Raw genomic sequence first — 20239 nt, 5'->3', positions numbered from 1 at the left:
AAGGCACACATAACTTACCTAGTTTCTTGTCACTTAAGTAAGAAGTACTGTTCTCACTAAGGAATTTTCACTGGTGATTAGGCCAGTAAATGAGTTTAATGTTAACTTGAACGTGGAGAGCTCTTGGAAAGTATGAATACCAGCTTTGATTACCTTCTTTCATTTAATACAGGTTTTGGTGGAATGAAAGCATTATGTGGTACCTGTTAAAATGAATGGATATTTTTATGGAAAGTAGCTGCTGGAACTGGCCTTTACATTCTTGAAAGCTTAAAAAAAAAAACAAAAAAAAAAAACTAAAGATAATATCCTGCCAAAGATATTTTAGAGTAGCTGGATGTTTTTCATAGCCAAATGTGGTGTCATCTCAGAATCTAATTATGAGTATCAGAGTTCACTACTCACATCTACCACACAATTAGTTATTGTTGACAATTTGGTATATATTTCCATTCTATTTTTTAAGTGTATATAGCATAATGAGATTTTAAACTCCTAAATGGTCAATAAACCTATATTTAATGCTTGACTTTGTCTTGTTTTTTTGTTATATCTTCAAATTATGTGTTTTAAAAATGTACTGGTTGACACTGTTGGGAAATAATTTTCCATGGATCTCTCATGTTTCTGCACATCTTTTGAGCACAAGCATTGACTGCTTTGTGTTGGACTATCTTTTCTAGAATATTGTTCTACAAAAAGCCTTGGAAGAAAGAGATAATGTCTCCCTCCAGGTCAGAGGGCAGTTTTGTTTACTGTCCAGGATAATAAAGATAATTTCCTCCTCCAGGGGATGGGTTGTGCAGGTTTGCTAGAAGTCCCTTTAAGAGATCGGGGTTTTCTAAGTTTTGGGTTCTTCAGCTGTGACGTAAACCCACTGTGTGTGTGTCATCCACTTGGGCCACTTCATATCTCTCCCTTTTGGAATGTGAGTGACAGCATGAAGCTCATGCTAGCTATTGTGCCTTAAGAAATCTCTCTGACTTAGGATTGTCATTTTTTCCAGCATCCATGAACCTATGGCGGGCTTCTTTGATAACTTGGAAGTAAACTCTTTGACTCTTTACAGTTATTTAATATTTTCATAGATACATATCTGTATAATTATTGATTTTCTAACAAGAAAAAAGTAAGATTATTTTAGATATAAAAGTGTGTGTGTGAGAGAGAGAGAGAGAGAGAGAGAGAGAATGAGTGTTCTGTATGTATTTAATGAGAAAAGTATGTTAAAATATTGCAGGAACTTATAGATAAGTTAACTCTTTCTTAGACCAATTCCCTTCTGCCCTCATTAGTGGATTACCCTGCTTGATTTCCAACCTGGAGGTTCTGTTTTTCCATAGAAAGTCACAGTTCCCAAATACTTAAAATAGAAGTATTTATATAGTTTTTATCTTATTAAAAAATATTTTAAGGTGCAAAAGAATTTATAAACAGTAAATTGTCTCACTGAGTGTTATGATAAACAGAAGACTTTAAATCCTGTTAAATACATAACAGTTTTCTGTATGGCAAACCTTAGTAAATTGTGTTTAACATGGAAATTACCCTCACTTTGCTTCTCGATTAAAACTAAAAATAATTAGTAAAAGTCTTTCTAGAGGTGGGGGGTGGGGGAGGGGATGGGGGTATGCCTACACAATGAGTGCATTGCACACCGTTTGGGGAATGGTAACACTTGAAGGTGCTGACTCGGGAAGGGGGGGTGGGGGAGAGGGACATATACCTACATGATGGGTGCAACGTGCACTACCTGGGGAACGGACACGCCTGGAGCTCTGACTTGGGGGGAAAGACGGTACATGGGCAACGTATGTAACCTGCAATTCTGTATCCCCCATAACAATAAGATGAAATAAAAAAAAAAAAAAGTCTTTCTATATAGTTTCTAACTGTTTTGGGTGTATCAGTGAGAGGCTGTATCTTCCAAAATGAGTTTCATTTAACTTTTAGTTTAATAAGATGATTATTTTACTTTGTATGGAAATATATTCATATATATTTGCAGTCTGAATTAAAGCCCTAACAGTTAAATCTAACTAAATCCAAGTAATTAGTTTGTTTTAAACTTAGAATCCATTTCAGTTGATGCCTTTTTGTTATGGCAAAATTATGCCAATTTTTTAAACTAACAGTTATCCCAGTAATCAGCTATAATTTTTCTTTTTTATACAGTTAGCATGCTGCTGTATGGTTATCTGAATGTTTTCTCTCTGCTGATTCAAATGTTCTGCTCTTTGGTCAGGTTACTCTCTTTCCCTCTCTTCCCTCTATTTCTTTCATTTTATCTTTTCCTTGCTCATGTGGGTGCAGGATGCTTTGACAAGTTTTTTACTCTAACTCAGGTTAAGATGCCTGCCTTCCCTTCTCTCCTCTTCATGTGTACATAAATGCCCAGTCTCTCTGAGGGATTCACGCGGAGCCACTGTCACTTTTCCACTTCAGAGGAGAGGGGAAGAGATTATTTTGTCCCCAAATTCTAGAGTAGAACTTGCTCCAGTGCTAAGTGCTACGATTGAAGCCTCTCTCTCCTGATGACTGATACTTGCTTGGTTTTGCAAGGGCAGGGAATTTCTTTTTCTTATAGGAATGTAACCCTGTAGAATTCTTAGTTCTTGGACTGTTTCCAGTCAAAAACGATCTAAAGATAAGAGCATTCTATATAGAAGCTAGAGTGTTATCTCCTTCCACCTTCCCAGGAACAGAGTATTACTGGTAGGCCAGCTCTACTTGTATTGTCTCTGTCACTAAACCTCTCAGATGAGCCACTATCCTGACTTTTTTTTTGTAATAAATTAATTTTTCCTGTTTTTAACCTTAATATAAATAGAATTATAGAACACTTTTTTTGTGCATTGTTTCAAGTTTGCGAGGGTGGTATGAGATTTCAGAGTTTTGTTTTTTTTTCTGTGGTGTTTGGAGCCTCATAAGACAAATAACTACTGTTATTTGTCTTATGAGGCTGCTCCTTTCTTGTCTTTTGGATAGAGAGAGCAAGGTTTTCTTGAGGCTTTATTTTTTTGTCTGCACCCATTGGCAGCATTCTTGGATTGCTGACTTCTGGAGCAACTATTCCAGGATACGTGAGGCCAAAAGAAAACCCAGGAAACTCATCGCCATGTCATTCTTGAGGTCCTGAGGTTCCTAGCCAGTCTGCCTTCTCTCCACCTTTCAGAGTCTTCTTATGTTTGTGTTTTTTTCTTTTACATAATGAACATTTTTAGCTGTGTTTAATGGCAAGATTAGGAAAATGTGTGTCTGTTTGATCTTTCTGAAAGGAGAAATCTGATTGTTTCACCTCTAAGATATTTTTTATAAACCTTGAAATTATGAGACAAAATTAAAGGGAATATTTTATGCATTTATGGTCAGTTAATGAGTATTTAATATATTCACCAAAACAAGGTATTTTAACAGAAATTGATTAGGGGTAAAATACAATCTCATGCAACTCTGTTTCTATGAAATCCAAAATGAAGAATTTTACCCTGTATAAATTTAAATTTGTATGTTTAATTGCAGAATCTATTAGCTGAAAAAGTAGAACAGTTGATGGAATGGAGTTCCAGACGCTCAATCTTCCGAATGAATGGTGATAAATTCCGAAAATTTATAAAGGCACCACCTCGAAACTATTCTATGATTGTTATGTTCACTGCTCTTCAGCCTCAGCGGCAGTGTTCTGTGTGCAGGTAATTTATATAATTTTAAAATTGAAAAAAACATAACCCAGGCTTATATATTAATTTTATTATATTATAAAATATGTATAAGAGAATTAAAGTTTTTCAGTAGTCAGATATAACTATGTGCATTTGAATGTGTGTATTCTAGAAAATGACATTGATAGGCTAATATTACTTTATTTGGGATATGTAAAATATTTATTGACCAATGGAATATAGCATTATAAAAACTGATTTGTCATCTTTATATCCTGCATATTTTCTTGTAGGTCACCTAATTATACCCAGTCAATGAAGAAAGCCCCTTAAATATATTTTAATACTTTATTTTAACAGTTTAATAGAGACGACTCACTTTTACCTAGAGAAGTCCATTCATTTACTTTTTGATACCTCCAACGATTAGAAATTTCTTTCTGTTCTATAGAAGTAAACAAATACAAATGAAGGAAATATTTGTTGAGAAGAACAAACTGAAGAAAATTTGGATACGTACAAATATAATACATATGCAACAAATACTTTATTAAACTTTTTATTGTGAGATAATATAGGTTCACCTGCAATTGTAAGAAATAATATAGGGATCCTATATACTTGTTACGCAGTTTCCCCCAATGGTAACATCTTAAAAAAACTACAGTATAATATCACAAGCAGGATATTGGTATTGAGACAGTCAAGATGCAGAACAGTTCTGTCACCATAAAAATACTTCTTCTTGGCCTTTATAGCCACACACACCCTCCAATCTACTCCCTATGCCTTGAATTTGACCTTTGGCAATCACTAATCTGTTGTCTATTTCTATAATTTTGTCATTCCAAGAATGTTATATAAACGGAATCATACAATATATGACCCTTCGAGTTTGGCTTTTAAAAAATTTACCATAATTCCTTCAAAATCCATCCAAGTTGTTGCATTTATCAACAGTTCATACTTTTTGTTACTGAATAACAATCCCTGGTATGGATGTACTGCAGTTTATTTAACCATTCATCTTTAAAAGGACATGTAGTTGTTTCTAGAACTTACATTGTTATTTTTCTGGCATAAATGCCAGAGAGTGTGGTGGTTGGATTGTATGGCAGTTTCATATTTAATTATATAAGAAACTGCCAAAATGTTTCCTGGAGTGGCTGTATCATTGAGATACCTATTAGCAATATATGAGTGATTTCGTTTCTTCTTACCTTTGTCAGCATTTGGTGTTGTCACTATTTTATTTTAGCCATTCTGATATGCGTTGATATTTCTTGTGGTTTTATTTTGCATTTCCCTAATGGCTGATGGAGTTGAACATCTTTTCATGTGCTTCTTTGTCATCTGTATATCATCTGATGGAATATCTGGTCATGTCTTTTGCCCATTTCTAATTGGATTTTGTATTGATTTTTTTGAGAGTTCTTTATATTTTTAGATACTAGTCCTTTGTAAGATACATGATTTTCAAATATTTTTTCTTAGTACCTATTACAGAGTCTTTTGTAGTTTTAATTTTGATGAGGTTCAATTGATTGGTTTCTCCCTTTATAGTTCTTTCCTTTCTTGTTGAATTGAAGAACTGTTTGCCTTGCCCTAGATCCCAAAGGTTTTATGTTTTTTTCCTGCAAGTTTTCCAGTTTTACCTTTTACAGTTTGATCTTTGAGGGAAAGCATTCAGTCTTCATGGTTATATATGATACTGGCTGTAGGTTTTTTTTGTAGATCTTTTTATTGCAGGTTTTTTTGGTAGGTTTTTTTTTTGTAGGTCTTTATCAAGTTGAGAAAGTTTCTCTTTTTCCTATTTTGCTGAGAGTTTTTATCATGAACGGGTGTTGGATTTTGTCAGTTCTTTTTAGTGTCAATTGAAATGATTTTTTCTTCTTTAGCCTGTTGATACAATGGATTATGTTGATTTTCAAATTTGATTGTGACATATTCTTTTATGTATTGTTGGATTCTATTTGCTAGTATTTTGTTGAAGAATTTTGCATCTAAGTTTGTTAAAGATAGTAGTCTGTGGTTTTTATTTTTTTATATTGTCTTTGCCTAGTTTTGGTATCAGGGTAATAATGGCCTGATAAAATGAGTTGGGAAATGTTCCCTTTTTTATTTTTTGGAAGAGATTGTGTAAAATTAGTGTTTATTCTTCTCTAAATAGTTGGTAGAATTCTCCAGTAAAATCATTTGGGCTTGGAGATTTCTTTTTCAGGAGCATTTAAATTATAAATTCCATTTCTTCAATGGTTAAGGACAGCACAGATTGTCTATTTCTTTTTGGCTGAACACATACTTTTTTCCAATAATGAACACTTTTTATGTTGAGACTCCATGTTCCAGGACTCTCCCACATTGTATATTCATTGTAGGCTTCTAAGCCATTTTGAGCTCTAGTGGAATTATTAGTAACTTGGATCAATGAAAAAAATTGGTTTCACTCAGACTAGCTTACAGAAAGGAAATTTTGAAATTTCCAAAAAGGATCTTATGACGTCCTAACAATGAATGTATGTTGGGGCATGGCTAGAAGTGGGTAAAGAAGAGAGTGAACAACATATTTTAAAAAACAGCACTTCAGATGCTTTTGAGTTCCCCGCCTATCAAATTTGAGGACCGGTACTCAAGTGGGTATTAACACTATTGTCAAAATTGGGCTAACACACATGGAGAGAATATATATACCTTAAGGGATATTGTAAAGCCCTATTCAGAGAAAAATACCACCTTAATTGCCATTTTGGTATAACAGTTCAGTTTCTACTAAAAATAAAAAATGCCTGGCATCCTGTAATGCCATATGTATTTTAGGGAAATCATTATTTCCTTAAAATTGAATATATTGATTTCCTACAATCACCAGTATTGTGAAGAAATATATTTAATTGATCATTATATTTTTGTAACTATAATCTAGAAAGATTTTATTATCTATTTGATTCACAGTTACATAAAATTAAATGTACTGTGATAACATAAACCATAGCATACTGTTAAATGGTGCATTCTTTGGGTAGTATTTTACTTGGCTCATTATGGTGTTAAATGGATTGTTAAATGTAGACTCTTAATTTTTAAATGACACTCAACTTCTAACAACCTATATTTATTTATTTGCTTTTTGTTTTTCACAGCCTATTTTATAAGAAAGTTTTACATTTTAGAAAAGTTTTAGATTTATAAGAGAAAAAGATTGAAGGTATTAGAAAAAATTTAATTAATGGATCAAGATGGGGGTGGTGTTAGAGAAGAAAAAAAGAACAGGTAAAAGTTGAAAAGCAAATAAAAAGTACAGACCAGATTTGTGGACCTCATGCCTAGACATTCTGATATAATTGTTTTGGGGTGGGGCCAAGGCATTGATTTTTAAAAAATATGATCTCTGTAGTTCTAGTGTACAAACCAGTATAAAGAAAGGGAAGGTAAGAAGCAGGTTCATGACTCATATCTCTTATTTATTTATTTTTCATTGAGGAACGATGGAATTGGAGAGGCTTAACTAATTGAATAACCAGGTAGCACTGATACCCTTTTTGAAACTAGACTACCCAACTTCTTAGTGAAGAATCTATAGAATTAAATGATTTTCTTCTTTAATACTTAGCAATTTAGGAGCAAGAGCCCCCCTTCTTTGGGATTATCATGTTTGCTTTATGGGATGAAGTGGCAAATGAGTAGAAGAAGCTAGTGGTAGTATATTTTCAATGTGTAACTGTGGTTTCAGAAAAGTTGGATAGGGGTTAAAGGAAGCTGTGGAAAGCTTACAAACTAGTTTTGATACAATTAAGCTTGATTTTCACAAGAGTAAAGAGCAGGTTTTGTGTAGAAGCAGGAGGGGGTTGAATATTAAGAAGTTCTCATAAAGGGTTTATTTAATAAGTAAATTGCTGAAGTATGATATAGATGGTTTTTGATAGTATAGAGAAGCTTGAGGAACTATGAGACTTTCATAATGTCTGGATTATAAATTTGTATGTTGAAATTATTCAGGGTGATATTGCCATTGGAAATGAAAAAATTGAGCTTATAGAGGAATGCCTTGGAGGTTGTTAGATGAAGACGATAAATTTATGTTGTAGGATGATATAAATTTCAGAGGAGCATCTGTTAAATAATTGTGATTAAACAGTGTTTTTGAGGTCTCCTACTCAGTAGTGGTCTTAAGATCTACTGTTATTAAGCCAAGAGAGTGCTAACTGTGATCCCTAGGAGAGTGGGCAGAGTGGATCAAAGAGATCTCAAGGGGACAAGTAAGATGCAAAAGTAAACAGGAGTTTCAAGAAAAATTACTCAAATTATATTTCTAAATAGTAACTTAAGCCTCAAAAGGAGTTGTAGATACATAAAAAAAGACACCCTATCATCAGCACCATCTTTTTTTTTTTTTTCCCTGTGAATTAATTCCCCTGGGTCCTTCTGTGGCAGTGTACTTTTGGACCATTTCTATAATGTACTGCTGTAATCTTTTATAATTCTATAGAGTCTTTGAAAAGGTCATAGCTATAATTAAAAACTCTTAGTCCTTTCTTCTATGAGAGTCTTCTGTTTTTTCTTTTCTTTAAGGAAAAATGAAATTTTCTTCTAGAGTTAACTCACACTTAGATTCTCCAGTTGGTTTGCTTTGCTGAAAGGCTGGTGAATGAGCTTTTGGCTTCCCTGTGAGCCCTTTTAGCAAATCACTCCTCTCTTCCTTCACACAGTCAGTTTATTCACAAATTTCAGAATTCAATTCTCACCTCCCTCAGTGCTAACATCAAACTCCTTGGCCAAATAAAGTTGTTAATTAAGACTGCTCGATATAATTCTCACCTCCCTCAAGTGTTAACTCCAAACTTCCTTTATCAAATTATACCGTAGGACATATTCTCCATAATTGCTAAATCTTTTACATATATTCTTCCACAAAGTTATTCATCTATTCCAAGATTCACTACAAATTCTAAGAACAAAATATCCTCTTCTAAGGATTGATTGATAGTTTTAAGAAAAAAAATTCAGTTGAAGGAAAACAAAAAACTGTATGTAGAATTAAGCAAAGTGAATGTATAACCAAAGTTTTGGTGATGTGTTAGAGATTAATATACTATTGAACTCCAAATAAATGAAAAAAATTAATGATTTACAAGGTAATTTGAAACAGATGGTGAATAACTTATTACATTCGCATATCAGATATTAACTGGCTAATATCCTTTCTCCCCCAACTAAATAAAATTACTCTTTACTATGTGTAAATCATTGAGGGTTTTATGTTGTCATTTTTATATATACAATATGTATATAATCTCCTTACTCTGAAAGGTATATCTGAAAAAATCCATTTTATAGATGATAAACATTAAAGCTGAGAGTTTATGTAATTTATCCAAAGTAATGCAGCTAATATCTGTCAGGATGGGGATTTGTGACTCCAGGGCTATTAGAGTTTAATGCTTTCTTTAAGTGCACATATTCATTATTGTCCTTACCCTGTGAACTGTAATTTGTATTTTGCTTTTGCATTGCCAGCTAAGATTATTAGTCTTTCAGGGCAGGGATCCATCACCTAGCATTACTTAAACTCAAAAGATTGTGAAAAGCTTTTATTCAGGGAGCATTTCCTAATAGGGATTGATTGAGTTGAACATAGTTGGCTAAAACCATTTAGAAAAGAGCTCATTAGCCTTTGGTTTCATTACAGTAAGGTCACATCTCTCATGGGATTAGATTCTAAAATTAGGAGATAAGGTGAAAATTATGTATAGATAAAATTACCCTTGTACTCTCTTAAAACTGCAGTCCCCAAACCCCGGGCCACGGACTGGTACTGGTCTGTGGCCTGTTACGAAGAGGGCAACACAGCAGGAGGTGAGCAGTTGGTGAGCCAGTGAAGCTTCATCTGTATTTACAGCCATTCCCCATTGCTGGCATCACTGTCAGATTAGCGGTGACATTAGATTCTCATAGGAGCATGAACCATACTATAAACTGCACATGTGAGGGATCTAGGTTTACCATTCCTTATGAGAATCTAATGCCTGCCTCATGATCTGAGGTGGAGCTGAGGTGGTGTTGCTAGCGCTGGGGTGCAGCTGCAAATACAGATAATTATTAGCAGAGAGGTTTGCACAATAAATGTAACATGCTTGAATCATGCCAAAACCATCCTCCCCATCCCCGCCCCTGTCCATGGAAAAATTGTCTTATGTGAAACTGTGCCTGGTGCCAAAAAGTTTTGGGACTGCTTACTTAAAGCACTTGAAAGTATGTTACTTTATAAATGGTTTTCATACTACAACCCTTACCATTTCCTCTATACCTTTGATAATATTTTTATGCCCCTTAATTCTTAAGTTTCCCTGACACCTGAGCCAAGATATTTTACTTCTTTATCAAAGACTGGGAAACTCTCATGTCATTCACACGTTCTTTTCTGGGATTGGCTAATACATGTGAAATATTTCAGGTTTGAGTGCATCTATAATCAGTTTAATATAAATGATGTTCTAGGATTATTGCTGAGCTTTCTGTCCAGTTGAATTTTTTTTTAAATGTCTTCAACTGCTATTTAATGACACTTGCTTTAGTTTGGAGTATTATGTTTCAGTTTTCTCTTCTTCATGATTTTTTTTTTTAAGGAAATTTTTTATCAGTTGAAGAATTTTATTCTTCCTGATTTTTTTGTAGTAGCTCTGTATAGATGCTCTTGATCATTTACTGCTCCTTTTAAAATATTTTTTTTTCTTTCCTAGACCAGAAATAATAGTTTATATGTGGGGGTTATGGTTAGACTTTTGGGTGGCCTAGTAGTTTCTTAATTCAGGTGCCCTTTTCTGTTCATAAAGTAGAATAGATTGAGTGCAACAGTCTTGTTTTTCCTCTTCCTCCTCTTCTTTTACAATGGTGTATTTTGATTTTGAAATGATTTCTATTTCTATAGGTCCCTTTCCATGACTTGCTTCTCTATTTCACTATACTACTAAGTGGCCAATGCATGTCTGCCTCTTCTAGGTTGCTTCCGACTCCACACACAGTGGTGTATTCATAAGACCGCAGTGTTTGTTCCTGAGTACTTCCAAGCCCCTTCCTTTACTTGCCCGGTAGCCACTGTTCTTAACCATCTTAAAATATCTTAGGCCTTGCCTTAGTATTTTCCAATTCTGATGAGTTCGTCTCTTTCTCAGGGTGATTTTTTTCCCCCGTCTTCCACCTCTGCTAGGATCTCTCTTGCCCTCTTTTTTCTCCCACAGTCTCCACCTTATTTCCTCTTCTTGCGTAGGTTTCTGAGGTTGCAAATGTTAATTTCCTCACTTTCACATACCTTTACATTCTGTAGGATTCTCTTTATTCTACTTATGCTATTGGCATGAGCAGTTTTGTTTGTACTTTTTTGTAGGACTACATGGTTTTTGGAAGTTTTTGATGGTTGTCATTATCCTGCAGGAATCCAGTATTTTCTATGTATAGTTTTCGTTTCATTAGGAAAATTTGGACTCTGACCACAAATAAGAAAGTTCTTTGAGAACAAACTATTGGACAAACTGTTATACTAATATTACAGTGATGATGATGATGCTGCTGCTGATTACGATGTGTTCATACTAAATCACATGAAGTTCACGGCTTTGCACTTTCTGTATGCTTAGTAGGATTTTATTGAATGAGATAAATAAGAATGTTTTCATATTGATAAAAAACTCAGTGAAAAGTTACTCATTACATGTTTACGGAAGTAATAGGATAATGTTTTATCTCTCTAAAAATGCTTTATTTATGAAGGTTATGACTGAAATAAAATTACTTTTAAAAGTATAGTCTTGATAGCTACTCTCAAGCATTCAAAATGAAGGTCAAAGTGTCTACTGTTAATCTCTAAATCCAGAAATATTATTTATATAAATTCATGTTAATAAATTATAATTAATATTTCTGCTAATTTAAAGCATTTTTCTTTGGTTTCCGTGACTTTAGTATATGTTAGTCATTTAACATATTAAGTAGGATTCACTGTTTTTCATGGTCTCAGACTTTAGTCCTTGAATAATTTCTTTTAAGATATCTAGGAATCTCAATCCCATGGGGATGACTTAGTACAAACCAATACTTTTTCAAGTAAAACTGCTTCAGATATATTCTTTCCTTGTGGTAGGTAGTTGTCTTTGTCAATAAAATACAGTGAAGAGGATGAATTAACTCCCTTTATTCATCAGAAGATAGTCATTGTAATAGATCTGTTCAGAAAAGAATTAACACAGCAGCCCTGAGATTATTATTTAGAAAGGCCAGCTCCCAAGGTTGGCCCTTCCCTGCTGTATGAGAACTTGGATTTTAGGAATTTTCTCACCATTCCTTAACTGATCAGGGTAGCTCACTGTGCCTAAATTGTTGTACAGTGTGGTTAATGCTGAATACCTGCTTTCCTTCTGGGAGTCAGGAGTTTTTTTGCCTGCTATATGGAGGGTGTCTACATGGTCAGCCCTATTGGGTACTGAATCTTTAATGAGCCTTCCTCGTACACAACACTTTACACATGTTGTCACAACTCTTTCCTGAAGGAATTGAGTGAGTCCTGTGTGACTTGATAAGGAACCACTCTTGGAAGCTTGCATCTAGTTTGTTTCAGACTTTGCACCAGGTGCCTTTTCGCTTTGTCGATTTTGCTTTGTATCCTTTCACTATAATTAATTTGACTATATATTGATTCCTGTGAGTACTTTTAGTGAATCAACAAACCTGGGGGTGGTATTTGGGGACTCCAACACAGAACCTTCTAATAATTCTGAAATGTTTCTCATTGCTCTTGGCAAGATGTATAAATTTAATATTCATTTTAGTTGTTATTTAAATTCTCATTCTTCAGATCTGTAGTATAGGGTTTTTTCCCCCTCTTAAGAATCTTAAAAAGTACTGAAGACAAAAAGAAACTTTATTTTATAAACTTGTAGCTGTGTACCATGGAATTGGGCACGACTGTGATGATTACAATATTATATCAATGCTGACATTTATTTTTTGAACCAATGTTTATTGAATGGTGACAATGTATAGGTATTGTATTGGATAATAGGGAGATAATGGTGAATAAACTGACCTGGCTGCAGCTGTCATTGATTTCAGAGTCTAGTTGAAGTGCTGGACAGTATTCACATTACATAGTTAAGCTTATAATTACCTAACTCTTAAACGCCATGAAAGAAAATGACAACAGAGTTTTATGAGAGGACCCTGGTTTTGTCTGTTAACGTTTATGTTCAGAAAGGTTTATTTTGGAGAGTGATAATTGAAGTATTAAGATATACAGGATAATTAGTAATTTGTGAAGGATGTTTCTCTGCCTCCATGCGCTGGACGTGGCTGTGTGACATGTGCATGGAGTGTGCCATATATATTGTGTGTCGTGTGTGCTCTGTAAATATAGAAAGTTTGGTTGAGAAGGAAGGAAGAACACATAAATTCTATATCAAAAGTAAGCCTACTTTACTGAGAGAAATTAAACTTTCAGGCCTGGTGTAGGAAGTAAAAGGGAAAGTAACTGGAGATGAGACTTGAAAATGCAAATAGTCAGTGGATTTTAAGCTAGATGCTGAACACGGCAAGATTTGTGTAACTCTTTGTCATTTACTAAAGAGTTTGATATGTCTCATCCTTTTAACCTCATGAAAACTGTTGGGAAAGGAATTACTAGTATTGTCATGCTAAAAATGGAGAAAATACACAAAGTTTATGTGACTTTTTCAAGTTTATACATTATGAAGTGCAAGGCCAGTACACAGGTCCAGATTTTCAGAATTCAAATGCTATCTATGTTTTTTCTTTTCGGCTATGTGGTAATAATAGGAGTAATATTACATTGTTTGAAAGTCATATTAAGAGTGGTAGGGTGGATTTTATATTTGTTTTATTTTATATTAGATTATTATACTTTTGTACATTGTGGGTTTTGTTTTTTTTTAACATAGACTAATATATTGAACTTTTGGGAATAAAACCTACTACAGGATCAAATGAATTTACTTCATCAAAGAACTCTTTCAATTTTTTTCCCCTAGATACTTCTGTGTGTGTGAATGGTACTTGGAAAGCTGGCTAAAATATATATTCATGGAACCCACCCTTAGAACAACCTGACTAATGTGATATATGTTCCAGGAATTTGTATTTAAAAAAAAAAAATTCCAGATAATTTTTGATGTGAGGGGACTGGGAACCTCACTTTGAAAATTGAGTTTGTATTTGTATTTTTATATATAGCCATAGGTATAGTCATAACCTATTTCTTACTGAGTTTGAATTCTGCTGGTTCAACTAATTACAAGCCATGGGACATAGACAAGTTGCTTAACTTCTGTGCTTCAGATTCCTCATATGAAATGAGGATAACAGCTGCCTGTTTCGTAAGGCCTTGCCAAAAATCAAAACAAAACTGTAAACAACAAAGGGACACAAGGGAACTTTGGGAGTAATAGAAAATGTTCATTACGTTGATTGTGGTAATGGTGATATGAGTGTATATGTGTGTTACAACTCACCAAATTGTACAGATTGTGTACACTAATTATGTACAGTTTTTTGTATGCCAATTATACCTGAAAAAAGCTAGGGGAATAAAACACTCCAAGAATAGTCCTTCAGTGTTTAGCATGAGATATTCCTCTGGTGGTCTAGAAGTCCATTAATAAAATTAGAGATTTCTGGAACAATATTACTGGATAAAAAAGTTGCTTATAATGGAATTTTGTAATATCACAAGATAGATAAGTTTATATATGTAATATATAATATATATAATCAAATAGTTAACTGGTTAATCAGTAGTCCAAGAATTATTTATGAACAATATATGAATATCAAATGTTCACTCTATTTTGCTATGAACCTAAAACTACTCTAAAAAATAAAATCTATTAAAAATAAAATATGTTTGAGAAAAGTTTTAAAAAGTGAAGATTAAGTGTAATATATAAAAATACATAAAAGGGTTCCTGGCACACACTAACCGCAATAAATGTTATTGATGGTGTTGATTCTTTGAGTTGAGTAGAAAACACATAATCTTCATCTCTTGTGACACAGTAACCTTCTGTCTGCCTTTTTAATTCTGTACAACAAAGTTCTTTATTCTGTTCTTTACCACATGAAGGTGAAGCATAGACTTGGGGAATACTGCAGGATTTAAGATGTGAATTCATTCTTTCCTCATTTTGACTTGTCAGGTTTTGCAATAAATGTATTAATTCATCTATTCAACAGATTTTTTTGAATATCATAATAGTTCCTGGCCATATTATCATAAACAAGATATACATTGTTTTGAACTTGTTCCATTTGTTGTTTTGGTACTCATTATTTAAGATTATAAGTGTTAGCCTAATGTATTGAAGTATCTTGAGGCAAGGGCCTATATGTCTTAATTACTTCCAAACATTCAATTAATTCATCTATTTATTGATTCATTTATTAATCCTTTATTATTAGTGCCACAACTATTTATTAAATACATATTATAAGCCTCATATGTATATGTAGTAGGTAGAAAACTTGTTAAATGAACAATGGGTAAATCATTTTGTTTCTTTACTATAATACATTATATGACACTCTCCTTAGCATATCATACTTAAGCATTTATATGTTACCGTTCCTCAACTTTTTTTAAAAAGAGAACTAAAATCCCTTTGTCTCTCATAAACTGGGTGTTAACTATGCATGTTGTATATAATTCAGTATCTTTTATGTTCATATACATTTTTGCTTTAAGATATATCTGAATCATATTTTATGTTAGAGTTGTTTTGCAAGGAAAGGTATCTATTTAGGTCTGGTAAAGGAGAAAATAGATGCAAAAACAGAGCTCTAATAGATACAGCCTGTTTAATTTAATCTTATCAACTAGTGAATTATGCAGAGTCAATTACAATGTGATAGTAAACTGTTGATTCCTCGGCTCTTCAAAGGCATTGAGTCTATTTAATATATTTCAGTTATTCAGCAGGGTCCTAGATATGTATAGCACAACTGGAGAAACAACTCTGTTAAAAATCTTTGTGTAGGGTGCTGTTTACCAGTTTTTTGTTCTCAGGATTCCAGAACCTTAATTAATAGGTGAGTGTGCTCACTCCAGATCTATGTATATCACAATCTATAAAAATTCTTTCATTTGGAGTTTTATGAAGATATACTTTGGAATAACTATTATATAGATTTATATATGTAGTTCATCATAAATATGACTATAAAGGCATATAATGGGAGTTTGACATGAATCCGTTATCTTATAGGAAGTTTTAATAACATTAAAAAGAGAAACCATGCTTCTTAAAACATTCCTTCAAAAATTACATTCATCATAGTAAATATATTAAATATATGGAACTATAGATGAGTTAATAATTTGTTACCATTTTACATCACCTTTTAAAAAGGATTGTAATATAAAATTATAGCATTTGTATTAAGTGATTTTTTTCCCCCCCATGATAAATGGAGAAGAATTCATATAACAGATTTAACAGAACAGTGCCCTGCAGTAATTGCTTAAGCCTGCCTGGATCCTTTTGATGCAGCTTGACTGCCCTCTTCAGGCTGCATAGGAATATATTAGAGCAATTTACAGTGTTCCCTATTTTCATAAAGGTAGGCCTGTAATAGTACTATGAACTACCAAAACAAAGTATTTTTCAGTTAACAGCGTTGGAAATGTAGTTATTTAAGTGCTTGGAGCATTTGTGCTTTGCAATTTCTAATTTCAGATGGCAGTGAGATCAGAAGTGTACTCATATGCACTAGTAACGTCTAACTTTGCCCATCAGTCCAAGCTGACATAAACATATGCAAGAATCTGCTGAATTTCTTTATCTGCCACTAGTTAGGTTTCCTCTATTGCCTATTAAGCATTAAGAATCTGGAATATGGAGAGGGGCATAAAGGTTAATGGAGTAAGGATAGAGAATAGGGTCTTTGTTATTAAGGTGCATTTTTTCTAGTCTTTTGTACTCTGAAGAGATATCACTGATGTTAAAGTACATATTTCTCAGGCTTGTTGAATTTCTTTTTTTCAGTGACACACAGATATGTTCACTGATCCTGTTGGTCCTGAATTACATCCAACAGAAGAAAGCCCCCATTTCCCTTGTCAGTATTATATTTTCTCTGAGTGGAGTCAAGAAAATGTAATTTTCTTTGGCTCCTGTGGAATTCTTTATTCTTGCTAGGGTTGTTCCTGAGTATATTGTCTAGAAAATTTTGTTGGGTGCTTTGACCTCCTAGGTTCCAATGGAGAGTATGTACAAGATAAGTCACACCTTTATTTATATGATGTTTTAATGGTCTCATATATTTTCCCAATCATGCCATTTCCAAACACTTACTCTGTTTTCCTCCTATATATCATACACAGTTGCCAGATGCCGCATTCTTAAATAGTATTTTATATAATCCACTTCTTTCAAAAACACTTGTAGTTTACTGTTTACAGAATAAATCCAGGTCCTGTGTATCTTTTTACCACTTCCAGTCTTTTCTTATTTTCTAACATGAAGCTTAGATTCTATTGCTTGAACACATAAACATAGTCTTTGTTTATACTGTTTCTGTTGCCTCTCCCTGTCCTTCCTTGCTTATTAATATAATTTTAGTCCTTCCAGACATACCTTTGTTATTTGCCAGTTTTTTTCATATTCACATTTTGTGTAACTACTCCAGCCCACTCCGATCTCATCCTTCTCTGTGTGCTATATAGCACCTACAATCTGTATTCCCTTTTAAAATATATGGACCTTATTTATGTATTGGAGTACAAACCTATTCTTTCCTCTAACAAGACTCTTAAAGATGGAGGCTGTGCTTAATATGTGCTTTTTCTTGCAGCACATATTAAAATTGTTGAGTTTAAATATCATTGATGATTAAAATCTGAATTCTACGTTTGCATATGAAATTGGTATTACTAACATGACATCACATGATGATTTCATCATTATAACCTTTCGAATCATGAACACTATTCCTTTGACAAACAGCATACATTTGTGATAGTACACAGATTTAAAATGTGATTTTTTTACCCCCAACACCACAGAGTAAAGCAAATTTCCCTTAAAAGAGACAGTAACCTGTGATGTAAATCTGACTAATGGGCTTTTTAGTCAGACTTCACTAGAATTTAGAATCTCTAATGTGGTAAATTTAGTTTTAAGGCATTTATGATATATTGACTGGTTTGGAAAGTATAATATTCATCATCACCATTAACCTTCATTGAATGCCTACTCTATATTGGGTCCTAGGCATTGCACAATTGATACATATAAACAAAACAGATACATGTGTAAAATAAATAGTGCCACACAGTTGCTGAGAACTTCCATTTCAGACAGCTGCATCAACAGCTATTGTAGGTGTCGAGATATGAAGTGACTTCTGAAGGAGAGGCAGTTTTTGAGAAAGATTTTGAAAGAAAGGAGGATATTCTAAGCAATGTATTTCCTGCACGTGGTAAGAATGGACATATGGTATATTCATGAAACAGACAGACCCTTTGAGTGTGGTATGTTCATAGAGACATAGCTTATATAAGTTGTGGCCAGGGTATGGAGGATCTTGACTTCTTCCCATTGTCTTCATCATATGGGTAGTGGGGAACGTTTTTGGATTTTTGAATAGAGGATAAATTATACAAATTGGCTTTTGGGAAATTAACTCTGAGAAAATAGCATGATATGGAGTACAGAGTTTGAAGGCAAGTTGAATTCATCCTCTTTGACTCCTCATTACTCTTTATCATATTTTCTTTCTTTTTTCTTCATAGTACTTATGATTATCTGAAATTTGTTTATTTGTATGAGGCCCCTCTTTCTTACTGTAATGTAAGCTTCTAGAGATTGAGGACCTTGCGTTTGTTATTCACTCCTGCATTAACTGGCACGTTGTTGGCGCTAATACGGACCTGTGGTTTGAATTAATGAGTTCATGAGTGTATACTTGATCTACTCCAGTGGGCTAGGTTATAAAAGTATGAGGAAAAGAAATTCAACATTATTCCTGTCTAGGTCATTCCATAAGATGCTGTACATAGACATTGAATACTAAAATATGATTGTTTTTATTTTTTAGAATGAAGCATTTTCGTTACTTAGAATATCATCACAAGAATGCTAGTTTCTTTTTCTGATTTAGTATTTCTCTGTTTTATTTCAAAAGTTAAACTGTCCTTTTTTGTAAAATACTCCAATAATGGAATTGTGTTTAATATTATTGTTTTCTTAATTATAATGCCATCCTTTTAATGAGTTTTTTAAAGCAGTATTGGTCTAAGTTTTATTAGTATGTAAAGATGTTCAGACCCACTTATGTGTCAGTGCCAGTTCAGTGTGTGAAGTTATTATACATTTTTTCTTTGAAAACCAGTGATGAATACTTACCAGTCATATTACATTTCTTATGACAAAAATCCAAATCCGATTTTAGGGCTCCTGTTGTTTTGAACTTTGTTTTGCTTGTAGGATTGGGAGAGGCATAGTGCAGCAGTTTTATACAGATGAGGAAGGGTGTAAATGTGTATTTTGTACGTATTCTTCTAGTAAACAGACAGCGTGTTCTCATTTATAGTGCAGCTTCATCTTGCCAGCATCTTAAGTTCTTTCCCTCTTTAGGCCTTTGTGCTTGCTTGTTATTCCTGCTGGCTCTTTATCATCCTTGGCATTTGAGCTTTATTGTCACTTCATCTGAGAAGTCTTTTAATGACCATACCATCTAAGTACATTCTCCATTATTTCCTATAATGCTATTTTGTATATTGTTTTCTCAGAGTAGATCTTAATTTTTAGTTTTTTTTTTATTCATTTAGTTTATTATATGTCTCCTCACTAAAACATCAACACTGTGAAGACCAGAGATCTTGGAGATTACTTCTTATTTCTTGCTATTAGGTGTTTAGTAAATAGTTTTTGAGTGCATTACAGTAGATTAAATCTTATTTAACCACCAAAGCTTTAAAATTTGTAACTATTTTTATTGAAAATATTCTAAAACATACTGTATAGTTTTCTGCCGACTGAGCACAATGCAGTCTTACACTGATCATTACAATGATCAGTTTTGGTGCTGTGCTCTGATAAAACGGTGCCTTAGATCTTTATTTTAAGCTAAAATGACCTCAGACTACAGCACTGTTCATATTTAGGCCTCTTAAAATGTATATATATTAATCACAACAATCTCATGTGCTTCGTGTTAATAAAGAAGGGTCTGAAATGAAGAACTGCAGTCTCTGACCATTGCACTTACCTATTTGCAGACTTGTGTGTCAGAAACAATCACTGTTTTTCTTCTGTGTTTTTTTTCTTTTGATGTTTTTTTCATATCTCTAAATGTTATAGCAATATTTCATACAGTATACTTGGTCTTTACGTTTCTTGCTGTGATAAGTGAAGGTGTAACTTGTCTTACCCCTTATGATTTTCATTTCTATTTCTTATTTATCACTGTAATGGTATTATTAAATACATCCTTGTATTTCTTGTTCATTAACTATAGATTATATATCTTGATTCTCTAATTTTTGACATGAAGATTAGCAAGCACAGCCTTCCCCA

General features: G+C 33.4%; 1 protein-coding gene across 9 annotated transcripts in view; it reads left to right on the top strand.

Annotated features, from left to right (window-relative positions):
• Positions 1 to 20239, top strand: part of TUSC3 (tumor suppressor candidate 3) — a 144824-nt gene that overhangs the window by 36751 nt on the left and 87834 nt on the right. For 7 of the 9 annotated variants that reach the window (XR_011235238.1, XR_011235237.1, XM_069485205.1 and 4 more), the window contains exon 2: positions 3523 to 3692. The exons of 1 other annotated variant lie outside the window; for it this stretch is intronic. Coding sequence is in view for 5 of the 8 variants with exons in the window: in XM_069485205.1 (XP_069341306.1) it covers positions 3523 to 3692 (170 nt within the window). In the remaining 3 variants the exon portion in view is untranslated. The remainder of the gene's footprint in view (positions 1 to 3522; positions 3693 to 20239) is intronic. One more of the 9 variants, XM_069485206.1, reaches the window with a different exon arrangement.

Source organism: Eulemur rufifrons, chromosome 12, assembly GCF_041146395.1.
Source record: "Eulemur rufifrons isolate Redbay chromosome 12, OSU_ERuf_1, whole genome shotgun sequence".
Lineage (NCBI taxonomy): Eukaryota > Metazoa > Chordata > Mammalia > Primates > Lemuridae > Eulemur > Eulemur rufifrons.
The sequence above is the reverse complement of the archived record's forward strand: the minus strand, read 5'-3'. Positions and strand labels throughout refer to the sequence as shown.